The 11,127-nt window shown below is 50.3% G+C and overlaps 1 protein-coding gene across 1 annotated transcript in view; it reads left to right on the forward strand.

The window, feature by feature from the left end:
- The first annotated feature begins 9,732 nt into the window (after positions 1–9,732).
- Positions 9,733–11,127, forward strand: part of FHOD3 (formin homology 2 domain containing 3) — a 517,118-nt gene continuing 515,723 nt past the window's right edge. Inside the window, 1 exon segment of the mRNA XM_007455216.1 lies at positions 9,733–10,022. Coding sequence (XP_007455278.1) covers positions 9,858–10,022 — 165 coding nt within the window. The 5' untranslated portion in view covers positions 9,733–9,857.

Consider the following 11,127-nt stretch of genomic DNA (forward strand, 5'->3'; position numbering starts at 1 on the left):
GCATAGGCTCCGGACGCGCAGGCTCAGCGGCCATGGCTCACGGGCCCAACCGCTCCGCGACGAACCCACGTCCCCTGCATTGGCAGGCGGACTCTCAACCACTGTGCCACCAGGGAAGCCCTGCTTTGCTTTTGATACAAGTAAAAACACTATGACGGGCTTCCCTGGTGGCGCAGTGGTTGAGAGTCCGCCTGCTGATGCACGGGACATGGGTTCGTGCCCTGGCCCGGGAAGATCCCACATGCTGCAGAGCGGCTGGGCCCGTGAGCCGTGGCCGCTGAGCCTGCGCGTCCGGAGCCTGTGCTCCGCAACGGGAGAGGCCACAACAGTGAGAGGCCCGCGTACCGCAAAAAAAAAAAAAAAAAAAGGAGAGAGAGAGAGAAAAAAAAAACACTATGAAAATAAACATTGTTCAAAATCTGTGGTGGGTACTGTGTGCCTCCCATCATACTGGATGGTGGTCTTGAGAAAACGAAAAGCCACAGTTTCTGTATTCAGTGTGCTTGGTGGCTCCTATCAGGCAATCACCAGACCATGGTGATTTGATGGAGGTCCAGGGGGCAAGGGCACATCTAGGAGTGAAGAGGTTGGCCCTGGGGAGAGGAGGGGAAAGCCCTGCAAAGATGCTCAGTGCAGTGCCATCTTTTCTCAGTGACAGAAAGCTGTCCAAGCTAATGCTGCCTGGTCCACTTCCACCCACAAATATCTCTGACCTCCAGGGTCTTCAGCAAGGGAAGAGGTGAAAATACCATTTAGGACTGTGTCCCAAACTTCTAGCTGTGGTGAGAGAAGTTAAGCACTGCAAGGCCAGCTGCAGTGAGTAGTATTTGCTCTTTAGATCGACCCTGCCCTGATTAGAAGAAGCCATTGGGGCCAAATGTTCCCCATCTTTCTCAGGTTCCTTTATCTAGCCAGTAAACAGCCGAGGAGAGCACAGACTGCAGGGATCCAGTGGATCCAGAGAAACACTGCTAGAACTGAATGCCGGCGGGCTCTTGAGGAGTGTTCTGATTGATGCAAGTGGCCTGCCGGGGACCCTGACAGTGGATGAAGGCTTCACTGGATGGGCAGTGTTTGGAGTGCCTGATTTCTCCGAGAAAGGCTGAGGCTCATCTCACTGCAAGGAGAGTTCAGGGTGTAACTGGAAGCAGAAAGGAACCTAGGCTCCAGCTGACAGACACTTTCAGCCTGTTTTTTTTCCAATTCTTTTTTTGGTGGGGCGGGGTGCTGACAGAATTAACTTCTATGTATCTCACTTTGCAGATCCCCAAATTAAAATCATGGCAAGCATCATCCCATGTGAGCAAGTTATTGAACATCTCTAAGCCTCATTTGAAAAGTGAGAAAAACCACAGTACTTTCCTCATAAAATTGTTTTGAGAATTAAATGGGACATTTTGTATTTAGCACAGTGCCGCAAAATAATTATGCCTGAGTAAGCCACGTCTGCCACCTGGTGGCAATATTAGGTAAGTGCAGATTTTGTTCCTTCAAGAAGCTGAAAAATTGTTCAGATTGGGTCAGCAAATCCAAAACAGAAGGAAGGCAAACATTACGGCACTTCTGACTCCCTGCCTGCCTTTCTTAATGGACCAGCTCTGAGAAAAATGTCTATGCTGATGGTAGAGTCCTTTAAAAAGTTTGTTCTTAAAAAAAGTTGGTTCATGAATTGTTTCTTGGTCAGATGAACTTTGAACCTATATTGCATCAACAATTTTTTTGAGGTTCCCTATTTTTCTTAGGATTTTAAAGAATGCTGCTTTGAATTGGCAGTTCTATCCCTGTCTCTCTCTCTCCCTCCCTCCCTCCCCATCTTTTTAATATATGGTACCTTCTGTCAGCAACAGATACAGGTCTTGTGGTCCCGAAGTTCCTACAGTTTTAAAGTCATCTTGAAGGAAAAGGATACAAATAAAAATTGGGCACAGAAGCTAACCTTCACTTGCATGAGAAAAGACGGGGCTTTGGAAGACATCTGTTCAAGTGAGCGGCCCTGAGCTGAGCTTTGTTACTTTTGCAATGACTTCACCTTTGCTTGGTTTTCTGGCTGCTCTTCTTTCCTGGTGCAACTAAGCACCACTCAACCCCTCAAGGATTACTTTGTTCTTTTGAAGTTTACAGAATAAACCACATTTTATTCACTTTCTAAGGTAAACAGCCACATGAAGACCTGTCCTGGTCTTTTCTCTCCCACCTGTGGGTAGAAAGTAATTTTTTTTGTCATCACTCTGAAATAGTGACTTATGCTGGACACTGCTTGCTCCAGTTGGGACTGAGACCTGAGATCTTGATGGGTATGTTAAATGAATGCATGGTTGTATTTATGTATTATAAGTAATTAAAAACATACCCCTATGGACACACATATAAGTTTCTAGTTTTAAATTTTATAAGTAAGGATGCAATTAACTTTTTGAACATGGCTATTTATATATTTACTTATTCGTTTATTTTTGCTTCTTTCAAGTGATTTCCTAGGAACATGAGTGGGATTCCAGGATAATAGCTATGAGGGTATTGCTAGGTATTGTTATAATGTTTTCCAGTAGAAATGTACTGACTTATAACTGTAGTGTTTCAATAGCATGCTGCACCAGGCATTTCAGGTTCCCTGGACTGGGGGTCCTGGATGTATTGTAAGAAAAATACACTCCATTTCTTCCTTGGTTTAGCCCATTTTTTTTGTGGCAGGCAACTTGTTAGCTCCAAGGAGGCAGCGGGCGTAGTCTGAAGAAATGAGCCAGAGTGGCTTCAGGATTTGGAGAAGGTAGGAGTGTGCCTGGCAGTGGGAGATGGGGGAGGGTAAGTGAAACAGCAGAGTGGATGGAGTGATCCCACCCCTCCCCCCCACCCAGTTCCAGTGAGGCTAACGAGGTCCCCTCCCAACATATGTGTGGCCCAAGGCAAAAGTTCAAATGGAGGCCCATATGCATACATCTAAATATATTTAAAATTCATAAATCAAACAAAATGTTAAGTAAAATGTGCTCTTCCTACGTTGACAAATATACCTTCATAACGACTTGGAAGGACAGATCTGAATTTAGAATTCTGACTCCCTGGCACTCCACACAGGAAAAGGATGGCATGAGGAGAGTTGGCCCAGCCCCTGGTTGCCGTCATAGCCTGTACCCTTTCTCCTCCCACCCCTGAGACATGAACTCCAGAAGTGTGGCCACCAGATCCTGCACGTCCAAACTCTGCCCATACCGCATTGCAAACAACCACTCCATAGCCTCTTCTTAGGCCAGGAAGCAGCAGGGGATCCCCTTAAGGGGATCACCCAGGGAAGAGGCACACATAAGCATTGGAAATATGTTCAAGGTCATTTGGGCAGAGGGCTCTGTTGTTCCAGGTACCTGGAGACCAGTCTCAAGAGACAGCAGCTTGGGTGCCAGGTGGGCATGAACACTTGGACCTATGGACTCCTTGCCCTTTAGGGAAGGGTGGGCAGAGTGAGGCTCTCTAATGCATGGAGCCTAAGGCAGGGGCCCCTCTTGCTCTGCACTAAGAGAAGTACTGATAATAACTTTCCTGGATAAAGTAAATTACCCCAGAGAGAGGACCTGAAGATACTCATGGAAGAAGCCATCTGTCCACCAGCTTGTCTGCAGTGAAGCCCACCAGGCAAAGTGCCTCTGTTATACCTCAAAGCTTCCAATCAGTTTTTTGTTTTCTGTACGCGGGCCTCTCACTGTTGTGGCCTCTCCTGTTGCGGAGCACAGGCTCCGGACGCGCAGGCTCAGTGGCCATGGCTCATGGGCCCAGCCGCTCCGCAGAATGTGGGATCCTCCCGGACCGGGGCACGAACCCGTGTCCCCTGCATCGGCAGGCGGACTCTCAACTACTGCGCCACCAGGGAAGCCCCCAATCAGTTTTTAATATGAACTAACAGCCAAGGATCACAGGAATTTGAGGATAAATTCTACTATAAAAGAAAAAGGCTGAAGGAAAGAGGAGGGAAAAAGACTCTCAGAGAACATAGAAACAGTACAACGAAATGAAAACTTTAGAGAAAATGTGATCAATAATATCAGGGAAATCCTGAAAACAAGAATAACATGGAAAATCAGAGAACAAGAAAAAAGTTCTTGAAAATTAAAAACGTGAATACTGAAATTAAAAATTCAGAGGACTTCCCTGGTGGTCCAGTGGTTAAGACTCTGCGCTTTCAGTGCAGTGGGTGCGGGTTCCATCCCTGCTTGGGGAACTTAGATCCCACATGCCGTGTTATGCAGCCAAAAAAAAAAAAAAGTAAAAAAATTAAAAATTCAGTAAAAGAGAAGGAACCTATAGCTGAGAAAAATCTCACAAAAATTGGAACAAAATAATCAAAGAGATGAACAGGGTGGGAAAGTTAAGAAAATTAGAAGGTCTCTTTAGTGTCCAATATCCAAATAATAGGAGTTCCAGAAAAAGCAAAGCAGAGAAAACTGTGGAGAGGAAGTTATCAAAGACATGATACAAGTACATTCCCACAAATCAAAGAACAGGATCCCTAGGCTAGAAATAGCAATGGAGTCTCACTATGATGAATGAAAATGAACTCCCTCCAGGGTAATTTATGATGCAATTTCAATATATTGGGAATAATGAAAAGGTTCAAAATATTCCAGAGAGAGGGAAAATAAAATGTTACATATACAAAGTAGGTAATCACCAGACCACACATCTTCTCAATGGCAGTAATGAAGCAATGCCTCAAAATTGAGTGAAAATCATTTTCAACCTAGAATTATGTGTTGCAGAGATGACTGCAAGAGTCACTCATATGTGGGTAGTGATGCCTTTTTGCAATGTGACTTTGCTTCTCCTCCCACCAGGGAGTGGACTCTATTTCCCTGCTCTCTGAATCTAGGCTGGCCTTGACTTACTTTGGTTAAAAAAAACAGTGGCAAATGTGACACAGCATAAACTCTGAGCTCAAGGTTCAAGAGACCCTGCAGGTTTTGCTGTTGAACTCTTAGCATGCTACCCTAAGACTGCCAATGGGAAAAAGCCAGGTCTAACTTACTGGATGGAGGAGGAGAGATCGCCTTAGTCAAGTCTGCAAGTTCCTTAGATACACCTTCTATCTTCCACATTACTGTGGGCAATTGTTTTCTCGCTACATAACACAGGTAACCACATTCCCAGTCCCAGTCTTACCACTTTTCCTAGGACCTGGCTTCTTCACATGGTAGTTTCAAGTTCATATGCCGAGAAGGTGAGAGCAGATGCTGTAAGGATTCTTGAGGCCTAGTTTCAGAAGCCACACGATTCCACCTCCAACATATTCTATCAAGGCAAGTCACACAGCCATCCCCATTCGAGCCGTGGGGAAAAAGACCCTGTCTTTTGATGGGAAAAGTGGCAAAGTCATATTGCAAAATGGTGGGGGGAAAAGGGGTAGGAAGGGATGTGGCCATCTTTGCTAACAAAACAACCACACCAAGGCAAGAGTGAGGATAGAGAATAAAAATACTTTCAGACATAAAATTTCTCAAAAACTTATGTTTTCTCAGGAAGCTACTAGGCTATGTATTTACAGAAATTGAGAGTGTAAACCAAAAAACAATATGACATGTGACCTGGGAACCAGGGGTTCCCACACGAGAGATGACAAGGAAATTTCGAGTAGGATAGGGCTGAGGGAGCCACATTCCAAATCAGAGCAGGAGGATGGAGGACTGCCAGAGGAATGATTCTGGGAGGGATGTCTGAGGGGGAAAATATAGCATTGAGAAATTATTTGACATTATTAAAAGAGAAGTTTTCAGAGCTGTTGCAGGATATGAAATCTAACCAGCTGCTCAAGAAAAAAATAAGCAACTGAAAAAAAAAATGAGGCAAATATTAACTTCAGAAAAAACCAGAAAGTTGTACTAGAAAGGCCATGTAATCATGTGCACTACTTGACATAAAAGTGAACAATAGTAACATAATCATGGGGAAGTGGTCTGTAATTTTAGCAGGTAAGAAAGTCAGTGTATTCTCTAAAATTCCTTGATCAAAGTAGAGCAGTGTCCTTATTATTTAGAAGTGAGTGCCTCTGGGAAGTGGGGTGGGATGTGGGTGGCGATTGTAAAACAGGGGCTGATAGTTTTTGTTATAACTTTTTATTACTCTTAACCTTTTAAACTAAGAGAAAGCATTACATTACTAAAACAGAATGATTTCAAAAAATGCGTTGAGAAAAAATTTGGCTGTTAATCAGAGGAAAAATTTATTGCTAGGAGCAGTTTCAAGGGAGTTGTCGGGGCTGAAATCCTCAAAAGAGTTGAGGATGACCTATATGATTAAATTTTTAAAAGGTTTCATTTTAGGTGCCAGTCACTATTTGAAGTTTTAAAACTAAAATTGAATAAGACAAATTCCAATCCTAAAAGTCTTATGGTTTGGTAGAGTAGGCATATGGGTAAGCAAGTATTTTCAGTGCAACATGAAAAGAGCTACAATAGCGACATGTAGAAAGTAATCTGAGACCACAGAGGAAAGAGAGACCGTTCTTGTCTGGGGTGAAGTTGGAGATGGCTCTCTAGAAGAGCTGATCTTAGAAATGTGCATTGGAGGATAAATGGATTCATCTGGCCAACTAGATAGGTACCAATAAAAGCATTTCAGGTTGAGAAGCTCACCATGAAAAATCTCAGCATGTCTGGGAAAGGGTAACAAGTTCAACGTGGCCAGGATGTGAAGTGGGGACTGACCAGAGGTGAGCCTGGAGCCTAAAAGTGGGGCAGATCTTAGATGGTCTTGTGGGTGATGCGAAGGGGTTTGGCATGTAAGGATTTTACCCTAAGATATGACACATCTAATGCACATTTAAGAATGATCACTGGTTCTGGGGAAACCAGTAGAAGATCAAATGCAGGTTGCAAGACTGGGGAAGAGAGACTCATTAGAAGCCTAGCATAGGAAGTGAGGGCTAGACAGGGGGAGAGTTGAGAAGTATTTCAAAAGCTGATTCAGTGACAGGTCATAGTGACCAACAGCAAGATCCAGGACGCAAGTTGACTCTGATGTTCACTCATTCATCAGACATTTATTGTGTCCTTTTCTGTGCTAGGCACTCTGCCAGGCACTGAGCGTGGCGGGGGGGGGGGGGTTTAGGGTTGAATACCACATGTTCCCTGCCCTAGAGGAGCTTTCAGTTTAGTGGGAGCAGAGAGATGTATTAACAGTAACTGTAGTTGTGATGCTCTATTCTTAAGAGGAGAACAGAGCCCAGAGGGACTGAGAAGAAGCTGCCAAAGAGGGAGAAGGTAACCCAGAGTGGGTAGAACTAATGAAGCTGAGAGGAAGAGAGTTTGGGAAAGGAGTGGTCCATAGTGACAGATGCCGCCGAGAAGGTGGGTAGCAGAGCTGAGGTGTTCGCCAGACAAGGCAATTAGGATGGCATTGATGATCTCAGAACAGCAGGGAGGGCTGCCCGCCAGGTGGTGAGATGCAAAGAGGTGGTGAGGATGCTGAGAAATGAATAAAGCTCTTTCGTTCAGAAGCTGGTCAGGAAGTGAAGAAGAGATAAGCTACTGAGAGGCAAGCTTCATAAAGATGTAGCTTTTAAGACGGAAAACACTTGAGTATTTATTCTCATCAGGACCAGCTACATGACTTGTGGATCCCAGTGCACAATGAAAATTCGGGTCCTCTTGTTAAATCATTTAAGAATTTTTTTTTTTTCTTGCGGTATGCGGGCCTCTCACCGTTGTGGCCTCTCCCGTTGCAGAGCACAGGCTCCGGACGTGCAGGCTCAGCGGCCACAGCTCACGGGCCCAGCCGCTCCGAGGCATGTGGGATCCTCCCGGACCGGGGCACGAACCCGTGTCCCCTGCATCGGCAGGCGGACTCTCAACCACTGCGCCACCGGGGAAGCCCTAAATCATTAAGAATTTTAAGACAGCAACAGCAGAGTGTGAAACCAGTGTGGGGCTCTTCTAAGTGCGGGGATCTCAGGGCTTCGGCCATCTTCTGAGATGGAGGAGGTGTAGGCTGGAGATGGAAGATGGAGAGGAGGGAGTGCTGGAAGGCGAGGACTTCACACTGGAGACCTGATTTTCTTTACTGAATAATCTGTAGGTAGAGGAAAGTGGCAGAAGTTTGTGGCAGCCTGAGAGGAGTGGGAGGCCACACTGAGCAGTGCTGAGGAACCTGGGGTGTATAGGTCATTGAGAGTGACTGCTGCCAGCAGGCACTTGGCGGATGGGGAGGGAGCAACCTAGGGACTGACAGGTGAGGCCTGGAAAGCGGTACAGTAAGGAGGCCTCTGAGCTGATGGGGTGGCATTCATGTTGGGACAGAGATGAGAAATGGGGTGGCCAGAAAGACTGGACGGCTCTCATTGAGGAGTGGCGAACGTGGTGATGAAAATGGGAGGGTAGGAAGTGGGGGTCAAAGGAATGGGATTTTCAGGTTTAGTGTTCTGGCCAAGAGCTGATGGTGAAGTTGGCGTACTGGCCGGCCTAAAGGACTCATGCAGAGTTGATTAGCAAATGCAAGGAGAACTAGAAGTTCTGCTGGAATGAGCAGGTGTCATGGGTCATTGTTATTTTAAGAACAGGCGTAAGCCTCACCGAGTGACTGGGAGGTTCCATAGAGGGAGACGGTTAAAGGTGCGGGTGAAGAGGCTAAGTCTGGGACGAGTGTTTCTTGCCTTGAAGCCAGAAGAAAAGGAGAGAGACATGTTCTAGAGCCGTCTTGTGAAGACGCGGATGTGAGAGCGATTGGGTATATTCCATAAGACCTACTTAAGATACAGGGAGAACCGCGACCTTGGCCACAGCCTGGTAATGGAGAAAACTGGGAGTTCTTATTGGAAACGAAGGGGGTCACCCTTGAGCAGCCAGGAGTCTCGAGGCTCAGGCAGGCCAAGGCGGGCAGGCTGCAAACCTTCCCTGCAAGTCCCTCGGTTGCCAGCGGGTCCCTAGCTCTCTGCCGGCTCCGTGCAATTCGGTGACCTCGCCGGAAGCGCCCCCCGCGGCCCCACTAGCTCCGTTTAGGGCTTTCGGAGACCTAACTGGCTAAGAGGCCGCAGTCACGCCGAGGGTCAACCAGGGCGTCAGGCCTGGCGCTGGGGTGTCGGAGCGGAGCCTCGTAGTTCCCCAGGCCTCCCGCCTGGCGCCCCCGGGCTTGTCTCTTAGGAACAGCTACCAGGGTTCGCCGGTTCACCCTCCTCCTTTGTATAGTTTCCTTCTCCCCAAGGGAAATCTCCCCCGGAACCCTCGCCAGGGCTCCAGGTGCCTGCCACCACCCCGCTTGCTTGCCGGGGGCCGGCTTCCTCGCCTCCTGGAGCCCAGCTGGGGTTTTCCGAGTCCAGGCAGCGGGAGCCCGGCCGCCGCCGCCTTCATCTGGAAACAGTTAAGCCCTCTCCCAGATGGATAAGAAGCCAGGGGACGGCTATGCCCCCGCCCCGCCCCCATACCCCGGTTCCCCGAGCCCCGAGGGGTGCAGCTCGGCCGGGGCTCCCTCGGTCTCGGGGCGCAGTGCAGCCGGCGGCCCAGGCGGTGTCCGCGCTGCTGGGGTCTGCCCGCCGGGGGTCGGGGGGTTCTCCGCCCCGCCGCCGCCGCCAGCGGACTTGGGGCAAGGCAGCGGATACTGCACGAGCCATCCTCCCTTTCCTGTTCCACGCGGCGGGTCGCGTGGGTCTCGGTTGCAGCCGGGCGGGCACAAGGGGGACGCCGGAGGGGAGGAGCCGGAGAGCGAGAGGAAGGAGGGGGCCCGCCGGCCCCGCCCCCGCCCCGCCCCCAGCGGCCGGAGCCTGTGAGCCCGCGAGCCTGCGAGCTGCGGCCGCGGCCTCCACTGCTCGCGGTGACCCCGGCGTCCCGGTCCGCGGCCCCGCATATCCCGGGGCCCGCGCCCCCCCGGGGCAGGGATGCATCATGGCCACGCTGGCTTGCCGGGTGCAGTTCTTGGACGATACGGACCCTTTCAACAGCACCAACTTCCCCGAGCCCAGCCGGCCGCCGCTGTTCACGTTCCGCGAGGACCTCGCGCTCGGTACCCAGCTGGCCGGGGTCCACCGGCTGCTGCGGGCGCCACACAAGGTACGGCCCGGCGCGGGAGGGCTGGGCCCCCGGGACGCAGCCCCTGCTGCGGGGCGCGCCGGGGTAGGGGCGCCGCGGGCAAGCGGGGCTGGGCGCAGCCGAGAGACAAGCGCCCAAGGGCAGACCTCCCCCCTCTCCGTTAGGCGCCCGCCGGCTGGCTCGGGATCTCCTAGGCCAGCGAGGAGGACAGCCTCGCGTTCCGGCCCGGAGCGGGGGCGGGGGGGCGGCGGACTGGGCAGAACAGGTGCGGCGCCGGTCGGAGGCGGGATGGAGAAGGTTCCCCACGCCGCGCCGTTCGCTCGGCTGGGTGGGCGGGGTGGGGCTCGGACGACGCCGGCAGTCGGTCCCGGCACCCGGGCAGGCGCCGAGCGGCCCGCGGAAAGAACCCGGGCCCTGGGGGGCTCTGGTCCTTCGCAGGGGAGACCCGAGCGACGCGCGGGACGAAACCTCTCAGGCCTCTGGGGCCGCTGCGGGCGGCCGCGCGACCCTCGCGACAAAGCACGCTTCCCGGGGACACCTCTCCTTCCTCCCCTGCGGGGCGCCGCCCGCGCGCTACGATAGTGCTCGGAGCAGCCCCTTTTCCTTAGAAGAAGCAGGTGGCCTGGGGGTCCTTGGAGGAGTAGTGGCTGCGGGAGGAGGGGCGGGGGCGCGGAGGGGCGGCGCGCGCACAGAGCCCCAAATGAGTGTACCCTGGGAAGAATGGCTTCTCAGTCCACCCGATAGTTTTTTTTTTTTAACCCTTTTCAGGGCAGGCATGTTGCAAAGTGTGTGCTGCGAAAAGCTGGGCGTTGAAAGCCAAGCATTTAGTTACCCAGGAGAGCTCTTCCTCCCACTTAGTGACTGCACCTTGAAGAATTACTTCCCCGGTACATTTTTCTTTGGCTTAGGGTTCATATCAGAGCTTGTAGATGATTTATTCTTTGAGGATCAACACTGATAAATATTTGGAAGAGATAACCCTTGATGCCAAAAAGAACAAAATCGATTTAAAAATTTTTTTTAGACTTCTGTATGATGTTCACCTACCTTGGAAATAGAGAGGGAGGTTGGTGTGGATACTGGTGAACATTGGCAGTGGTGTCTATTATATCACTGCTTCCTCCCC

Source organism: Lipotes vexillifer, unplaced genomic scaffold (assembly GCF_000442215.2).
Source record: "Lipotes vexillifer unplaced genomic scaffold, Lipotes_vexillifer_v1.1 scaffold90, whole genome shotgun sequence".
Classification (NCBI taxonomy): Eukaryota; Metazoa; Chordata; class Mammalia; order Artiodactyla; family Lipotidae; genus Lipotes; species Lipotes vexillifer.